At 33.3% G+C, this 20000-nt stretch overlaps 1 protein-coding gene across 6 annotated transcripts in view; it reads right to left on the minus strand.

The window, feature by feature from the left end:
* LOC128224014 (band 7 protein AGAP004871-like) overlaps positions 1–20000 on the minus strand; it is a 43495-nt gene that overhangs the window by 11867 nt on the left and 11628 nt on the right. Inside the window, exon 1 of one of the 6 annotated variants that reach the window (XM_052933598.1) lies at positions 19923–20000. This exon is cut by the window's right edge and continues 216 nt beyond it. The exons of 2 other annotated variants lie outside the window; for them this stretch is intronic. In XM_052933598.1, the coding sequence (XP_052789558.1) occupies positions 19923–19947 (25 nt within the window). In that variant the 5' untranslated portion in view covers positions 19948–20000. Of the gene's footprint in view, positions 1–1037; positions 1180–11747; positions 11773–14861; positions 15234–19922 lie in introns of those variants that run through there. 3 more of the 6 variants (XM_052933593.1, XM_052933597.1, XM_052933594.1) reach the window with 3 other exon arrangements.

Genomic DNA, 20000 nt, shown 5'->3' on the forward strand with positions numbered 1-20000 from the left:
GCATTTATGGAAAATATTAATTAATGATAACAATATTGTAACCGAACATTTAATAGCAGAGAGCGCAAAAATATTAAATGATTGGTGAATGCTAAAAGATTAACTGTAATCTGCTATCGTCTCATGAGGTAGAAATTCCGTTTTTATGCTTATTTCTTTCAAATTAAACTCGGTATCCTTCATAAGAACTATTGTATTCGACTATTATTCATCCTTTTTGGAATATTAAAACAATTTTATTAATTGTTGTAAACCTTATCTGGGGGTAAGAGTGCATCTTTAAGCAACAAAACAAAACAAGGAGTCCACTGTGTATATCGTTAAGTCTAACAATAGTACAAAGAAATTTTAGGTACAAGCAAACTAGTCAAAACTTTAAAATATAGCATCTGTACTGGTAGAGGCACAAGAAGAAGGCCCAAAATATTTCCCTCTTAATGTTTTCAAAATAAATGTTTGCTATTTAAATTTAAACGTAAACGTATAGCTATGTCATAGATATTTGCTGTAACGGAATTAATGTCGTATTTTATACTTTGCAAAACAAAAAAATACAATATCTTGCACAGCTCATTATGGTTCAAATGATCTAAAGACGCTCGGCAAACAAAACATATCAGATTCAGCTACATATAAATCTAACCAACTAGCCATTATAAGACGAAACTCTAGACGTTTGTCTGAATCTGTATATGGAAAGCTGCTTCCAAATAAACCTAGCATACAAAGCTCGTCAAACAGTTCAACAAAGCACAATCACAATACCATTTGGCAACGAAGAGGTCGTACATTTGTACCGCCTTCTCCGGCGCGGTCTTTCGAAGAGCTGGTTTCAACTCTTACAAAGATTCCATTAAGGCACTAGGCTGAATATTAAACAAGATATTCAGCGCTTCCAGACAACAATCATTAAACTACTGCCACAATTTCGTAAATAAGTAAATGTTGTGGAAACAGTATTGGAACGGGCATGTAAACTAAGCAAAAAATACAGGGTTTCGAGAATAAATTAAAAAAAATAAGGCAAAGCTGTTTACCTCCTATTATTCTATTCTGATCAAAGTCGGCAGCTGAATGCATAGCTACCGACGACTTGGTGAAACTATGGTTGGAATCCATGCCACTTACTCCTCGACGGTGTTAAAACTGACAATATATTTCTAGTTGTTTTCACAAAATGAGTCTTGCTACAAAATAAAAACTGAATCTTCAATTCTTGCACACCTTTTTTCACATTTGTAGAAAATCCAATTTTCTTAATTCTTATGACTCAAGCAATCGGTATGGCATTAGTCGTGGTGTTTCAAAGACAATTTCCGAGTTTTGCATATTCAACTCCTTGCGTTGAATTACAGATACATGCAACAAATGAACACCAGAGAATAGCCAAAACAACACAGCACTATACCGCCATTATCTGATAGACTCTCTACAGCTATGGCGAATAATATGATCCATTAACAGCAATTAAGACCACGGCAAACATAGCCATTCATGTAAACAGACACAAATCCAATTCTCAGTTTATTTCAGAAAATTTTGTAACTCATCCGTGTACTATTTGAAGGGATAATTCCAAGAAAATTCAAAGAAAATGCCTTGCAATGCTAAATCTTTGATATGGGTGATAAATGTGAAATCTTTTCCTAATAAAGCGTGTAGATTATCGATAGTTCACAATACCAATATAATACAAAATATTGGTTTGTATATGATTTATGTCCTCCAGTTGAAAAAGCCAGTCTACGAGTAATAACATTCGTATGAGTGTTATCTTTGAAGTGCAAATAAGCATGCACTCGACAATTATGACTTCTAACTAATTCAGTAAGCCTTAGGCCTTAGGTTGTTGGGTTATTTCCAAACATTTATTCCGAATAAATTTTGTATTAAAATTGGTGGTAACAGTGTGTGTTTTCTTTTGTGTTTTAACAAAGTTGCATGGTTTGTAATATATGTTAATTAAGTAATTATTGATAAATGATGGGACAAGTGTGAGATTATGGCCATGCTTACTAGTTAAAGACCCCTATAGACTCGAGTTCAAGTGAACTCTGGTTTCACTGCTCATTTCAAGGCGGGAATCCCATCATTTAACGGTGAAACATTTTGATGAAGGTATGGTTTGTTTGTGGTGTTTGTATTTATGAATGTGATGTTAACAAGTTCGTTTCCATAGTTTATTTCTGTTTGGGTCTTTGCCTTGTGCCCCTAAAAAGGGTATATATTTTGATTTTTTTGCATTTTCATTGTATTATTGTCCTTGTATTTTCTGCTGTATTATTATTACGCTTTAGAAATGTTGCGCATTCATATCAATGTCATGAATATCATAACTTCTATTATAAAAAATGTCAAAATGAATATGCTTACATAAATATATGAAAGGTACTGTGTTTGACATTTTCCAGCTTTTATTTGACGAACAATCGTTTTGTTTCGAAACAACAATAAGACATTCTTTGACCAAAATGAAGTTTGCAACAAAAAAAGCTTAATTGTCTAGTTAAATAGCACGCTTATTTATGCAACTATATCAGCAAATTAGAAAGCAATTTATCAACACAACGCTGTTGAAAATGGCAAATTATGTAAATATAAACAACAAACAATCTTATTAATGGCAAATACGCTTTATTTCTTAAATGGTACTTTCCCTTTTGGCACAACTACGAAAGAAAGCTAAACTTGCGCAATTAATTTATGTCGGTCATCTATAATTTTGGTCACAATGCAAGCTTCACGGCGATGTTGATGGAAATTGTTTCTTTCAGTGTAAGATCGCCGTGTGAGCATCAAAAGCTATATTTCAAGAGTAACGTATGATTTAATTCCCACTAATAACACCGCGGAGACGAACATGTCTTATGGGAAAACCTAGGTATTACATTAACATCCGGCAGAGGACAATCGGCTTTTGCACATCAATCTGGAATTATTCGGTTGCGTCTTTGTTGAATACTAAATCCTATCCATGATTGAGTTTGCTCTGTGCATATTTTCTTTTGGCTATAAAACATATAATAAACGCAAGGAAATACAATATTAACTACACTCAAGATTTTCAACAATCCTTGCATTCTTGATAAAACTCATTCAAGTATTATTTCCGAAAGGAAATGTATTTTATGAATAACGATTAACAAAACGACGGACGATATACTTATGAAAGTACGAGACTCATAGTGTTGCTTGACATCGTGTGGAATACAATGGAGCATAAGTTTACACTGGGGTCGATATCCATTTATACGGACATACATAAAAAATAAACAACAGGGACAAGCCCTGTAGCCTAATATTAACAAAGATTCCGATGAAAGGCACTAGGCTGAATATTAAACAAGATATTCAGCGCTTCCAGAGAACAATCATTAAACTACTACCACAATTTCGTAAATAAGTAAATGTTAAATGAATTTAAAGAAAAAGCCTTGCGATGCTACATCTTAGATATGGGTGATAAGTGTAGAACTTAACTATTCCCTAATGAAGTGTGTGGATTATCGATTGTTCACAATACCAATATATTAAAAACACATGTGTTTGTATATGATTTATGTCCTTCATTTGAAAACCCCAGTCTACGCGTAATAACATGTGATGGAGTGTTATCAATGAGTGAAAATAAGCATGCACTCGATAAGTATGACTCCTAATTGGTTCCATAAGCCTTAGACCTTAGGTTGTTGGGTTATTTCCAAATCTTTATTCCGAATAAATTATGTTTTAAAATTTGTGGTTACAGTGTGTGTGTTTTCTTTTGTGTTTTAACAAAGTTGCAAGGTTTATAATATATTTTATTCAAGTATTTTTTTTATAAATGATGGGACAAGTGTGAGGAAATGGCCATGCTAACCAGTTTAAGCCCCCAGTAAACTGGAGTTTTAGTGAATTCTTTCACTGACAGTTCCAAGGCGGTTATCGTATCATTTAACGGAAAAGCATGGTTTGTGTGTGGTGTTTGTTTTTGTGTATGTAATGTTAATATGTTCGTGTCTATAGTTTATTGTCGTTTGGGCTTCGGACTTGTGCCCCTAAATAGGGTATATAATTTGAATTTTCTACTTTTGCGTTGTATTATTGTCCCTGTATTTTCCGCTGTATTATTATCTGGTAACATCTCACATGTCTTTTGAACTATTGCGGAGTCATATCAATGTCATGAATACCATAACTTATATTGTAAAAAAATGTCAAAATAAAGTTATGCCGATTAAACTGATAAGGTAAGAGAAGTCAAATACGTCACTAAAAATTAACACGTTCTTAATGTTATTGTTCTTTTTAAGAAAATAGCTTTGACATTATATTAGGCGTTGGTTCTTATGCATAAAGCAGATGACATTTAATTGTTTTTGCCTATTAGCTTCACGCTGTAGTTTTCATTTTCGTATTATTTTGTAAAATGTCCAATGCTTAAATGTTGCAGACACTGACGAATGTATAAATCAATAACTTCTGAGATGAATTTCAACATAAATTTATGCTTATATAATTATGAAAGGTACTGTCCTTGACATTTTCCAGCTTTTATTTGACGAACAATCGTTTTGTCCCGATTACAACAATAAGACATTCTTTGACCAAAATGAAGTTTGCAACAAAAAAGCTTAATTGTCTAGTTAAATAGCACGCTTATTTATGCAACTATATTAGCAAATTGGAAAGCAATTTATCAATAAAACGTTGTTGAAAATGGCAAATTATGTAAATATAAAGAAACAAACAAACAATCTTATTAATGGCAAATGTACGCTTTATTTCTGAAATGGTATTTTATCTTTAAACAAAACTATGAAAGAAAGCTAAACTTGCACAATTAATTTATGTCGGTCATCTATAATTGTGGTTTCAATGCAAACTATATGGCGATATTTATGACAATTGATTGTTTCAGTGTAAGATTCAAGAGTAACGTAGGATTTAAATCCCACTGAGAACACCGCGGAGACGAACATATATTATGGGGAAACCTAGGTATTACATTAACACCCGGCAGAGGAAAATCGGCTTTGTTACATCAATAGACAATAATTCGCTTACGTCTTTGTTGAATACTAAATCCTATCCATGATTGAGTTTGCTCTGTGTATACTTGCTTTTGGCCATAAAACATATAATAAAAGCAAGGAAATACAATATTAACTACACTTAATATTTTCAACAATGATTTTAAGTCGGTAATAAAATGGTGATGCTGATGAATGTAAACGTTACCCACGGATGTGTACCTAGTAAAATGACGTGAGTTTGTGACGCATGTTTATACGTCTTTTATCCTGCCAACTTCTTTAAGTTTCGTTAAATTATCATTTTCAATGAACAATTTACTACGGTACTTGGCATAAAATCTGTCGGGCGTTGAACATGTCTTGTACACAACTCTACGGTTAGTGAATGTTATGACATACGAGTGATGAATGCATTAACATTTTAAGTGACTAGAAGTAGCTAAAGCCTTTCCGTACTCACATCGGGACGTTTTCTGCATTCAGACAATAAAACATCCCCTTTAAAAACGCTTGCCATGTTTACTCGGGTAATATCTAGGGACAAACTGTTCAGAACAAATCTAAAGACAATGCAGCCTGATCTCGATACAATCAACAGAATGCAAATGGAAGAAGCAGAGGTTTATGCTAGCTCAATTGTCACGAATGCCTCTGAAATATGACAGAAAACACCCCATCTTTCACGTTATTGGCGCTTCCTTGGAACGAATTGTCTTACTAAAACTCTCTTTGTGATGCATTCGGGATGCCGAGTAAAGTTATTTATAAATATTCGTTTAATTAATCGTACGTCGATTTTGCCAAAATGTAATGATGTTTTGAAACACAGCAAGAACCTTGTTATGAGTATTTTAAGATTTTCTTGTAGTTCCTTACCACGATGAAAAATAACACACACACACACAAGATGATCAACATGTTAATAGCTTGTCTCCTTGTTGTCAACTTATCTTCAGGATATGGGGTCAATTTAATTTAAAATTGGAAAGGCGTAGCAGAAATTTCGGATGTCAGTATTGTGTAAACATTAAACGTAACGACACGGCAGTTTCTTCTCTTTGAAAAACGTTTTAAAGCTCTTATATGCTCTTATTTTGATAGTTTTGCCAAAAACAGGCCAAGACATTCATAATGCAAATTAAAGCCAAGTCAGTTTTTGTGTAAATATTAGTTGCATGCAACCCTGAGTGATGCAAATGTACCACAAACTGTCTAGGGCCATTCAATCACAAATTCTTATAAAACTGTATCTAGACTTGATCGACCCTACCTCACATATTGAAATTAATGTCAAATTCATCTAATGAAAACTAGAAATACTTGAAGAATGGAACTATTGACAGTATTGACCATCAAATCAAATTGCACATACACATACACCAAATTTACTATTTGAATTAACTAGTACTTGCTATTCAAAACAAATTTGTTTTATATCATTACCTTAACGATTCTCTCTTCCTGATAATCAAATCCTCAAATTTATAACTTAAGCTATATTTTTTCAAATTTTCAAAACCAGGTCAAATAATTGACAAATGATAACATAGGATATGCTTCAGTAACTTTCTTCCAACTGGGGCAATTATCAACCAAAGGTCATAGTCAGCAATGTATAATTTTATAAATAACTAGGGTATTGTTTCACCGTTGTCAACGAATAAATAATAAAACTGTTAAATGAACATGCCACTGTAATACACATTTATTAAATATGTTAATGAAAAGTTTTTTATGATAGAATGTTAACTTTAGAATATAAAATCGAACAATACATATCGGAATATACATATCACAATTAATAGATATGTATTGCGATATATTTTGGCGTATCGTAACAACCCTAATTTAGACATTGACTGGACGCGAGCAGTAAACAGGCGTTAATTGAAACCTATAAAAGAGTATTTAAAAACTGTGTCGCACTATAATATATTCCGTAGACAAATAATATAGACATATTCGATATTATTTGAATCCTTACTACATACGTCATACTACATACTTATGCTTCTCTCACGAACAAGTCATAATGTGTGGGTGTGTGTGTGTGTGTGTGTGCGTGCGTGCGTGCGTGCGTGCCTGCGTGCGTGCGTGTGTGTGTGTGTATCGGGGGAGGGTGAACATTATGCTCCCAGTTCGTTTTTATTTTCAGAACAACAGGGGACAGTTTCATTAGGACAGTAAGGAGTGAGTTCGCACGGAACTGAAAGACAAACAATATACAAAGCGCTACAAAACAACAAACATTAAGCAATTACCATCATGTAGTAATTGGTAAATGTTGTGTAAACACACGTTGAACGGTTAATACGACCGAAGCAAAAACGCAGGGTTTCACGATTAAATTAAACATATCAACAGTGTTAACCTACTATTATTCTATCCTCATTTAAGCCGGCAGCTGGATGCATGGCTACTGAGGGCCGCTGGTTGTAACTGTGGTTGGAATCCATGTCACTTACTCCACAAGGGTGTTTAAAATGACAATATACTCCCACTTGTTTTCTCAAAATGAGTATGTCTTGAAACAAAGAAAACACTGTTTCAAATCAATCTTCCACTCTCGCACACTTTATTGTTTAAGATAAATAATAAACTTTTTTTTATTATTATGCATGCCTCAAGAAATCGGTATGGCATAAGTCGTTGTGTTTCAAAGAAAATATCCCAACTATGCATCTTAAATTACTTGCATTGAGTTACACATACATGCAACAAATGAACACCAGAGAAAGCCAAAACTCAAGAGCTCAACCCGACAACATCCGATCCACCAGATTTTCTACAGTTGTGGCGAACAATATGATCTATTAACAACAATGAAGATTTGGCAAGCATCGCCATTCATTTAAAATAATACAAATCCCTTTAACTCAGTTTTTTAGACAACATTGTACCGCAAATGTCTACTTTTTTCAGGGTAATTCAGATAGAATGGCGTCCAATGTTAAATATAAGGCTAGTTCTACAGTCTACATTCATCACTTATGCGCCGTTTTAATTATTGGATGTCATCTTTAAATGTTTGTTTAAGAATATAATGAAGAAACAACAACAACATAATAGTTCAGACTTTCAAGAGTATGCAAAATAATTTGTCTGTATGTTTTATTAAATTGTATCTCCTCCGCTTGAAACCCCAAGTGAAGAGTTAATCAATTAATGGAGTATTTGATCGCCAAATTGCAAATAAATATGCGCTCTCAAAATTATAACTTCTATGCGATGTTTTTTGTTTTGTTTTGACGTTGATTCGAATACAGTATTTATTTGTATAATTTTTTGAACCATTTCCAATCACCAGGCCCCATTTTCTCGAAACTTCTTAAGTCCCTTATAACAGGATTAAGCTAAACTCACTATTTTTGTTGTTCTATAATATGCGTTATATTTACTGCTTTAAGAGTTTTTATAAATTATATAAGAAAAATCTGTATGCTAATTAGAAGAAACCATTTTTCATTTATCAAAATCCATTATTAGTATGTGTTTTGGCTAATTGAAATAAGCGACTTAAGCCTGTTAAGAAAAAGAGGCCAGTTTATTAGTAAATAATATATAAACGTTGCACCCCAAAAAAAAGCTATGCACTCCTTGATAACAAATCACAGCATATTTAAAACAATTAACATTTAGACATTTAATTTAGTATCAAAACTGTTTGTTAGTTGTTTGTTCGACACTTTTAAAAAAACAACATCATTTTTGTTAAGAAATATAAAAATTTAACTTAATTGATCATAACAAAAAAAACTCACTATAAAAGGAAATCTATATGAACGTAGAATTCCGAATACATTGTTTATTAAGATTTGTTGTAACAGTGTTTTTTTCTAGTTTGTTTTAACACAAAGTCAGCGATAATTGCATTGTATTACTGTTTTCATGCGGACCATGATATTAACAAACAGTTACACACATCAAGTTAATGTGAAGAACAATAACTCTGTAACAGTTTGATCTTTGAATCTGTAAGAAGGATTTAACCAGAAATTCCAGTATCAAAATGTTTCACTCGAGATTTTGTCGAAACAAAGGATTTTTAGGAAAACAAAATGTCCTTCTACATAGAATATCATCTAGTTTACAATTACGCAAAACATTAAGCATACATTTATTGAAAACCTTCTAGATTTGGTTCCCAACCAGCCACTATCCATGTACATTTAGGTGCAATTAAAATAGGAGTAAAGAAATGTTAGCCGCAAATTCCATCAAAATGCAGAGATAAACAAATCTACGAATACTTCTACCCCTTAAAATATCTGAAGTAAATGCTGAAATACATAAATGGAAATACTTTTAATTATTTGACTTTTGTTTGTTATTTATTATTCATATATTGTGTATGATTGTAGGCTGTTAATGCACGGCACAAATGCGGCGTGTTTTTCAAAAATGGCGAACCAAAACCTCACAAATACCTTAACGAACTAGTTTTAAACAGATACTAAGTGCAAGCAGCGGCAAATACTAAATAGGCTTGCCATCTATGAAATTGTTAGGGATGTCTTATGGAAACATTTAACAATTTGAGTAAAAGACGATCCTGTGATCCAACACGACGGACAATGTACTTTTTTGTTTAAATGCAAAACTACAGAAACAAGTCCAGTAGTCGAAAACTTAAATATTAACCCCGGTCAATGACACAGGGCCAAAGTCAAAAACACAATACAGCAACACATTAATCCTCGCATCAAACACACGGAACAACAATACAGAACTCCATAAAATAAACACCTGGAGCATCGTGGATTTCGTTTACTTTAACAAAACATGAATCCTCGCACAATACAAGTTGTTTTGTTATTAAATGTTTAAAGAAACGTAGTGTCCAAAATAAGATAAAACTCTTGAAGTCTGCTATCACAGAGTGTCAGACTAAATCCATGATCACCGCCATAAGGCGTGTTTGTCAATGTTGGTTCCCCTGTGACCTAAATGATAAATCGCCTTTAAAACTTCAGTTTCTGGCTGTCGGTTCCTAGTTTCGCGAATATTTGCATTATTGTTACCAGCTTGGATTGTTGTCTATGTATTAAAACCTCCTTTCATTCGAGGAAAGATAGATAAATGATCATCTCTAAGTGCAGTTCTACCACCACTACCTGACACAATCAATATCATGTTACTTACATGTACAAAATGTATTATACATATTATGGTTGCTCAGCTACAAAACAAATCAGCTTGAAATATTTATAACCAACTTAGCATATTAAGACAAAACTCATGAAGTCTGTCTGATCCTACCTTGTTGTATTTACATATATAGGTACAGTTCAACCACCAATGACCAGACACTTCCAATGTCATGAAACATGAAGGTATAAACCATGCTATAAAACTATTACCTATACATTTGTAAATGACTCAAAGTGTATTTGCCGGAATGCCAATAAATCTGATCTGATCCATCGTTCAAAAGTGCTCAAATTGTGTACTTCTATTCATTTTAGATCATTTTAGATGTAATGAATGCAGGACTTCATTGTTAATGTCATTTTATAAACGTCTGAAGTTATATCTACAATTCATTTCTTTTCTCAAACGTTTAGAGTTCTGTTCTTGCCCTTATTGCAGGCTAGACCACATCTTGACTAATTGGTCTAATGATATGAGTATATACAAATTAAGAACATGTTTGTTGTTACGCAGCTGTTATCGTAAATCTACGTACACGTTTCGTGGAATTACCCTGGTACAACTGACCTATGACATCGTAGTAATTACTCACGTGTATTATTAGTTTGCTTACTGGTGTATTTCAATCATGTACGCATTATACACTGGACGTATGCCATAAAGAACATTGCAGCGTTGCAATTATTGTCATAATTAGCAAACCTGCGTGTGAAGTAGCATCCAAACATGTTTCGACGATAGCCATAATTCATTAATCCGCATATCGGCTCCGTTGAGGGTTTCTTCGACGGAGATAATACCCTACCGTTTTAAGCGAGAAACTAATACTGTATAAAAAAATATGCTGATTGTTGGATTAATAATAACTATATTATGCTGTTTTGCTGTTCAATCAGCAGTTAAACAATGAAAAAATGTGTATTGTTGAAATTAGCAAATATGTTTAAAGTAAATTTGTGTTATTGGAATCATTCCGAAGTGGTCGGGGATTAATAAATAAATTCAGTATAATAAAACATAAAACATAGTTGCCACACTTAACAGTTTTCCGAAATTTTCTTAACAGTTGTAACTTCTGAAACGGAAAACCAATTAGCAAGGTCTAATGAGATAAATTCAAATTTTTTTCCATCGCACCTGTTATTGATACACCTCTCTTTATTTACTAGCTGAAATGTGTTCTTTCATCATTGCATTTCTGTTATAAAATAAAATCGGTTTCCCACTATGGAAAGTTTTAAAGTTTGCTTTTCTAAGTTGAATATATCAATAAAAAAGTGAATGCATTCCATATATAATATCAATATTTACGTGTCATACCAGCAAACCCTAACTACGATAGTGATCAATGTCATACAAAACGAAAGTTCTTAAAGTACATGTGTGAATACAATTGATTATATAATAATAGTTGCATACTATTTCACTCACAGCCATATCCCCGTGGCACTTTATAAGAATGTATATTAAAAGTATACAGTGGTACAGTAAAACATAAACATCGAACAACAGCTATGTCATATATTGTGTTCACTCTTTGCCAAATGATTAAGTACGTCGTTTAGATGGATAAAGTTTTACCTCGAGTTACCTTGACCTCGCCCATCACGTGACCTCCGATTCTAAGCGCAAGTAACTAAGACTAACGTGGTCTTCTGATTACAAAAACAGTTGAATATATCCAGTCTCAAAAATAACTATTTTTTCATTTGGTTAAGCATTCTGGAAAATATTATAATGCATTCCACACGTGTCTTGTTCCTTCACAATTAAATATAATCCGTTGCTAAGCGATTTCATTTGACTTCTTAACAAAAACTTTATATTGTATGTATAGTTTCATGCACTATCATAGAAACATACCAACTAGAGGTTGAATGCTTTTCTAGTATATTTATGTCATGATAGTTTGTATAGAACACACAGGTAGTTCCAATTCTGTCCCTCACAGCTGAAGAATGTGACATTATTACGTGGTTTGATATATTTCTAGGAATGTCATTACATAACTAATAATGCTTCGATCTTCAACTCTTTTGTACGTGCATAAAAACTAATCAATAGCAGAGAAATGTCTTCTATGTGTGTATCCTGATTATTTGGGTGGTTCCGTTAGTCTATGTTAACGTTCTGTAAATAGCATACTGTTTAAATTTGAATGAAACACCTTTGTGTTATGCTGACTGGTTGCCATGTATAATATTTCTTCAAAGTGTGACTTGCCTTACAGTTCAGTACTGAAGTCAATTCCACCATGTTAATCACGTGACTATAGATACTTTTAATACATATCGTTTAATATTGTAAATTATCCATACTTTATAATGTTATTTTGGTATTTTAACCTCAATGCATCTTGTATAACTGATATTTTATAAAAAAAAAAACTATCCCCCACTCCCCCAAAAAACAAAAAAAACAAAAACAAAAAAAAAACAAAAAAAAACACCACCACCACCAACAACAACAACAACAAAACAGCACAAAACAATAAAAATGTATTTAGCTGAAATCCACCTCAAGGCGGCAGTGATCTACTTTGCTTAACATGGGAGATTACTGCGTAGGAGATTGATACAAACCTACTCACAAATAATTTAGTGGTCGCAAAAACGATTTGAAACGGCTTGAAGCAATTTAGTTCGACATGTTATTAATTTTCATTTTTTAAATATGCGATGCATATATGCGATTGCGTGTTTATTTCTCCAATAAAAGCGTTTTGATTAAAATATGCTGTATTGGACTGTTACATCAGTAAACCCTTTCAATTTTTGAGGAGAATTTAAAAGATATATTTTTCTTCGCGCAGATCATTTTCTCTAGATTATGAATGCATATTTCTTTGTAATTATGTTATTTATGTTTACGCTTATGTATAAATAATGTTAAACTTAAAATAAACCCTTTTATAAGGTTAACTTTTATATAATGTTCTTTTATAAAAATATATTTTCCTTATAGGAAACTAGCTTTGACAATATGTTGGGCTATGGTTTATGCGCTTAAATCATATTATAGTTAAACTTCTGGTTGCAGGACTTGTTGCTATGGTTTCTGAGGTCTCAAATGATTTATTATAATTTCTGATTTACAAATATCTCTAGAATACAATTACTTCTGTGATGAATGCCAAAATAATTTTACACTTAAGTTGGTATATAAATGATATTAACTTTGACAGACTATCTATAGTTTCAGAAAATATACGAACACTTTGGATTTGAATTTTAAGATATTTTATCAACAAGTGCATATTTTTCACGCAGATGCAATAGCCTTTAGTATAACAATTATTTTATTTTCTTTGGGGGAAACGATCGTTTCGTCCAGTCAATAAAGATACTGCATTCCACGACAACACGATGCCAACGTAGACAGAAAGATAAAAAGCCTTCAATCGAAGTGTCTTTAAGTAAAAACTAAGTTAGGCAGATGATATTAGCAAATGGGCAATCGCTGTCTTTAAAAAACGAGAATAAAGACAATACACCACTGTATTTGACTTGGCAAAGATGTAAAGCAATATATATAAACGTACTAATATCGTGTAAAAAGTACAACAAATAGTGTAATAAAAAACATAACTAATGACAAATGTGCGCTTTACAAAGTAATAATGTACTTTTTATTCATGCATCTTTTTTCAAAATCGAAAGAAGATGAACGTTATGCGACACTAGGGATAAAAGCATGAGGATTGTAAATACCAAACACAAAATGTGCTAGAACCTTTCCGCAATCACACTTCGATTAGTTCGGTATTTAGAGAAATAAACAGCCTCTTGTAAAGCATTTGCAGTGTTTGATTGGCAACCATAACTTTAACCAAATTGGATAACCAAATTACTTTTTCAGAACATACTGAAACACATTGCAGCGCTCTTTTCCGAACTCATCTACAGAATGGAAATGGAATCTGCAGAATTTCATCCTCGCTAATTTGTCACGGAGGCCTCGGGGTTATTCAGGAAAGTGCCATCTTCTTACGTGATTTCAGTCTTTAATACATGCACAATCAATACTGTTTTAAGTTTTTCGACAAAGCTGAATGATTAAGGTTAAGGCGTTTTTGTATTTTCGACAGGGTGTGAGAGAGACAAAGGTTTACAGCAATAGCAACATCATTAGCAGTAGTAGGAGCAGCAGCAGTAGTAGAAGTAGTTGTACGCCCTTAAGGAGCGATTTCGTACATAAAAGAGACACTCGTCAGTAGAACTGCAATATTCATAATGTCTCTTACGAGGTACGGACTCGCTCCTAGGTTTCCTGGTGAAACGATTCCACCATTCTCTGATTCACGTAATATTTTATATCAGAAAGGTGCAGCTTGTGTATAATGATTGACGAAACGACGTAGGGTAGTCAAATAGGTGTTCGTGTGTAATGGTGTTGATTTACATTGCACGGAATAACATGGGGCATATTTGTAGACTTGGGTTAATTTCTTAACCGAGTATCATTCATTTATACCGACAAACCTTAAACAATGGAAACCACAGGGACAAGCCCAGAAGCTGTGAATTAACAGAAACATTTTTAAAATGGAAAAGGTGCCTGACCAAACACGAGTTAAATGACAGTAAAATATAGAACTGTAAAATGTGGTTTTCGGTAAATAATGTGGAAACCACTGTGTAAACTAATAAAGAACTCTCTGTGCAGATTAATTTTAAATAAAGCAAATATGTCTACCTCCTATGATTTTATCCTCATCGAAGTCAGCGGCTGGATGCATAGTTACCGAGGGTCGGTTGTAACTGTGGTTGGAATCCATGTCACTTATTCCGCGAAGGTGTTAAACGGTTACTATACTCCCGGTTGTTTTCACACAATGAGTAGGTCTTGCAACAAAATAAACACTGTTTTCACAAGATTCTTTTATTCTTGCACAACGTAAATCCCTTAGATATATAAAGTATATATTTATAAAAGCAAGGACTCATGCAATCGGTATGCTATAGGTTTCAAAACAGATATCCGATGTTTGCATCTTAAACTAGTTGCGTTGAATTACAAAAGCATGCTACCAATGAAGACCAATGAACTGCCCTAAACATCGATACCGCCAAAATCCGTTTCACCAAACTCTCTACAGCTGTGGCGGAGAACACGATCCATTAACATCAATATAGACAACGACAAGTATAGCTGTTCAATAAAACATACACAAATCCATATTATTTCGGTTCTCTGAGGCAATATTTTGCCGCATCTGTCTACTTTTCTTGGGAAAATTCATGGAAAATGACTTGCATGGTTAAATCTTAATTTATACCGGTCATAAGTAACAGGAGCATTTATATGTGACATCGTCTGCGCAAAGTAGTCCTGTCTAGGCATTAACATTACTGTCAAACGAACTAATTTCAATACGATGATGACAATCTTAACTCAACAAGACGCCATTTGACTATTTGTAGAGAACGTTTAGAATATTCACCGTTTATTTTCACAGATGTATGATATCGATAACAAATTTCTTTCCTTAATTTTATCTGCAATTGTTTATATCTTAAATTCAAATCAAGGTTAACAAACAAAGAACAAAATAAATATATTAAAATTGTTCTCGTCATCATCCATATCACGTGACGCATCTTCTATTTTTTGCGTAAATAAATTGCAAATTGCCCATTAAAGTTTCTGTGAGAAATAAGCTATTTACACAGACTGATAGTGTTCTTTATATTTATTTATTTTGCGTCCTGAATCACGAATCGAATCCAGTCGGATTGAACTACGTTAATAGAAAATGTCTCTTCTGATTGACACATTCTAATTAAATACCTCTAAGCTCAAACATTCTTTAATTGCATACGTCCTCATTTACACCATTGTTAGTCTCACATGGTTGGCAGAAATGAACCATATTTAATGGATAAAGAACATACAAAGAAAATAACCAAACGAAGCCTTCTGGTTGACATATTCTAATTAAAGACCTCTGAGCTCAAACGTACTTTTATTGCATGTGTCCTGATTTACACCAATGTTCGATTCACATGGTTGGCAGAAATGAACCATATTTAATGGATAAAGAACATACAAAGAGAATAACCAAACAAAGGCGTCTGAGGTATACCAAAGCAATACTTAAAGCTTTGTGTGTAACATCAGCGTTTCAGTCTTTCCTTAGATTGTTTTATATAGTGTGTTTTTACATCGGAGTCTGCTTTAAAACATAACGTAAGTGCAGGTCTGCTTTTACCAGGGATTGATATTTTTTAATTGATTTAAACATCAAATTAATTAAATTAAAGGAACAAGCCCGTAGGCACAAACGTTTGCAGGTCTATCTCTACAGAACCAGCACCATATTGCCTATACTTAGACTTTTATTTGACTGATGTTTGTGATTTATTATTGATATATTGTGTATGATTGTAGGCTGACTGTTACTGCACGGCGTCAAATGCGGAGAGTTTTTCAAACTTGGCGAACCAAAACGTCACAGAGAAATAACCAAAGTAGCTTTAAAAAGAGACTAAGTGCAAGCAGCGATAAATACTAAATAGGCTTGCCATCTATAAAAGTGTTAGGTTGTCTAAGGTAAAAGTTAAACAATTTGAGTCAAAGAAAACGATTTTCCCACTTCTAAACGATCATGCGATACAACATGGCAGACAATGTACTAACTATTTATATTTAAATGTAAAACTACCGAAACAAGTCCAGTAGTCGAAAACGTAAACATTAATACAACTCAATGACACAGGGCCAAAGGCAAAAACACAACACAGCAACACAAACATCAAAACACCAAAAACACGGAACAACAACAGAAACTACAGACACTACAACTACACACACTGGAACGTTAACTCAACATTCTTAACATTTGTAATTAGTCGTAATTGTTTCATTTCCTGAAAATTCACGCCGTTTTTTTTGTACTGTTATGTGGGCTATGGCAATGTGATAATGTTTTAGGAAATACAGTTTGTTGTTGACGTTTCTGTTTTTGCTATTTTTGTTGCCTTTGTTGTTGTTGTTTATGTTGTTGAATATATAGCAATAGTTCAATAAGCACTCTCTATAACTGTTAAGTTACAAAACGAATTGTGCGTCGAGAATTTCGTTTACTTTATCAACACATGTTCCCTCTTACAATATAAGATTTTGTTTGTTATTAAATGTTTAAAGATATGTAGTGTCCAAAATAAAACAAAACTCCTTAAGCCTGTCTGAATATGTGTATTGAAGTCTGTTTTCACAGAGTGTCAAACTAAATACCACAACACCTTCATAAGGCGTATGTGTGAATGTTGGTTCCCGTGGAACCTTAATGATAAAATGCCTTTCTTTAAAACTGAGTCCATGACTGATGTCTCCTATTTCTGCGAATATATGCAAAATTATTATCAGCTCGGATTATTTTCAATGTATTAAAACCTCCTTACATTCGAGCCTAGCTTATAAGTATCTTCCATGGCCGAGATTGTATCACGACCCGAGCGTAGTGTGTTTTGCGGAAACGAGGTTTACCGAGTTTTCAAAAAACACCCCGCCCGAAGATTGGGATGAACCTATCTTACACGAGCGGCTATGGTAGTGTTTTTTACTCCAACATCAGTTAAACAAAATAAAGTAAAAATGGTTTTTTTTGCTGGAACTCTTTATTGCATAGTGAAAATAAATGCGTATGGATATGTGATTATTCGTGGTTGTCATGGATATGCGCGCAGTAATTCAGATTATGTTCATAGTCAAATCGATATTTAAATAGTTCTAAGGAGAGTGAAGCATTATTTCTTGAAAGGTACGTGAAAACCTTTTATGACGACATTTGATGCGAAAAATATTTAATAAGCACTCTAAATATATCCACAAGACAATGTCTTCAACAAGGAAGGTAATAACAAAATGATGACCATTAAAAAGGAGTTCCATACGGGTACCTGTTTTATCTTTGCCCGTGGGCACGATAAGAATTTAAAGCATGGTTAAATTATTGGACTACTTATCTGAGGTGAGAGAAAGATGTATCTTCATCGTTAAGTGCAGTTCTACCACCAATGACCTGACATGATCATTGTCATGTAACTTATATGTAATATATATTTTATGGTCGCTCAGCTAACAATGCAATGGTACTGAACTATATTTTGTAGATGACTCAAAGCAAATTTGACGGAATGCCAATACATCTAGTCCATCGTTCAAGGGTGCTCTAAGTTGGTCTTTTTCTTTTTATAGTGTCTACCATTTATGTATACTTTACATTTTGGATATAATGATTGTAGGACATCATTGTTTTTGTCATTGTATAATGCGACTCAAGTTATATCTAAAATTCATTTCTTTTTTCAAACATATTGGGTTCTGTTCTTGCCCGAAGTTCACACTTGACTAATAGGTCTAATGATATGAGCATTTTATTACAGCTTATAACAGAACAATTGTAGTCAAAATTAATCAAAACCATACAAATGACATTTGAAGACCATTTTACAAAATTTATTGAGAATATTTATAGAAAATAAGACAAATAGTTCAATATAATTCTACGACTTTTCAAATCGATTGAAATTATACTGAAATGTATAGACATGCCAAATCATATAATCATACAATGAATCGTCTGCTGACGGCAATTTACGAATGGTATCGATAATTAAACTTCGGGTGAAATGCTGCCTGGTGTCACAGCTTAACGGGCCGTAAAGAAATCGCTATTAGTACATGAAGTTTGGTATGATACACATTAAGATCATGTTTGTTGTTTCGAATCTGTTATCTGTGTAACTGGGCAAACTTTATGTGGAACTACCCTTGTATAACTGGCCTAAGACTGCTAACTGGTGTAATTTCTATCATTAACACATTCTATACTGGACGTATGCCATACAGAACATTGCATCGTTGCAATTATTGTCATAATTAGCAAACCTGAAAGGCATGTGATGTAGCATCTAAACATTCAAGAGATCACCTTACTGTTTCAACGAGCGACAATGATTCATTATTCCGCATACCGGCTCCGTTGGAGGTTTCTTTGACGGAGATAATACCCTACGGGTAACTACTACTATATACAAATAAAATAAGCTGAGTGTTGGAATAACTATAGTGTGCTGCTGTGTTGTTCACTAAGCAAAAATGTTAAAAGTGAAATTCTGTTGATGGAATTGTTCCAAATTGTGAAGGGGACTAATCAATTTACTCAGTCTAATAAAACTAATACTTTGCCACACTAAGTAGTTTTCCGAAATGTTCTTAACTGACAAAAACATTTAGTTTAAAATTCTGAAATGGAATACCAATTAGCAAGGTCTAATGAGATCAGTTCAAACGATTCCATAGCACCTGTGATTTAAACATCTCTCTTTCTTCCCTTGCTGTTATGTTTTTTTTCATTATTGTATTTCTGTTATAAAACAAGATCGAGTTCTAAAGTTGTTTTCTAAGTAGAATTTGCCAATGGAAAACGTAAATGCATTTCACAAATGATATCAGTAATTACGTGTCATACAAGCAAAACACAACTACGATTGTGTCAAATGGCATACGAAAAAAATGTTAAAGTATATATGTGAATGAAATTGATTATATATAGTAAAGGTCCATAATATTATACTCAAAAAGCAATCACCCCGTGACACTTTCTTAGAAGATATATTTAAAGTATAGAGTGGAACAGTTAAAACACGGTGAAACCTTAGCATATTTAAACATCGAACAACATATATGTTATATTGTGTTCACTCTTTGCCAAATGATTTAGTACGTTTGCTTAGATTGATAAAACTTTACCTCGAGTTACCTTGACTTCGTCCATCACGTGACCTCTTTAAGATGCAAGGCGCATGTAACTAATACTGACGTTATCCT

The sequence above is a fragment of the Mya arenaria genome, chromosome 17 (assembly GCF_026914265.1).
Source record: "Mya arenaria isolate MELC-2E11 chromosome 17, ASM2691426v1".
Classification (NCBI taxonomy): domain Eukaryota; kingdom Metazoa; phylum Mollusca; class Bivalvia; order Myida; family Myidae; genus Mya; species Mya arenaria.